We start from the raw sequence: 326 nt of genomic DNA, 5'->3' as shown, positions 1-326 counted from the left end.
CATCAGCACGCCGTCCGCTGCCCGGGTCCGGAACATGAGCCCCAGGTACCAGGGCACCGAGATGGTGACGTCCAGGTCGCTCCAGGACACGACGCTCTCCCCGCTGAAGCGCTGGGGGTGCGGCATGACTGCGGACAGACAGGGACCCCGAGGTCAGACAGGGTCCGGGACGGGCTCCCGGGGCGGGGGCGTACACCGGGCCTTTTCATTTCAGGCAAAGGCCGGTCTCAGACTCGCGTCGGCGCGGCAGCGGCCCCCCGAATCCAGGCACCGTGGGCTCTGCAGAAGCCCAGCTGGGACTCAGGCCACCTTCCTGGGGAGTCAGG

General features: G+C 69.6%; 1 protein-coding gene across 1 annotated transcript in view; it reads right to left on the bottom strand.

Moving 5' to 3' along the window:
- The window catches only part of CELSR1 (cadherin, EGF LAG seven-pass G-type receptor 1), a 109,059-nt gene that overhangs the window by 27,197 nt on the left and 81,536 nt on the right, over window positions 1-326 (bottom strand). Inside the window, exon 11 of the mRNA XM_014533162.1 lies at window positions 3-135. Coding sequence (XP_014388648.1) covers window positions 3-135 — 133 coding nt within the window. The remainder of the gene's footprint in view (window positions 1-2; window positions 136-326) is intronic.

This window comes from Myotis brandtii, unplaced genomic scaffold (assembly GCF_000412655.1).
Source record: "Myotis brandtii unplaced genomic scaffold, ASM41265v1 scaffold952, whole genome shotgun sequence".
NCBI lineage: Eukaryota > Metazoa > Chordata > Mammalia > Chiroptera > Vespertilionidae > Myotis > Myotis brandtii.
Note: the sequence above shows the minus strand (reverse complement) of the source record. Positions and strands in the feature narration are given on the sequence as shown.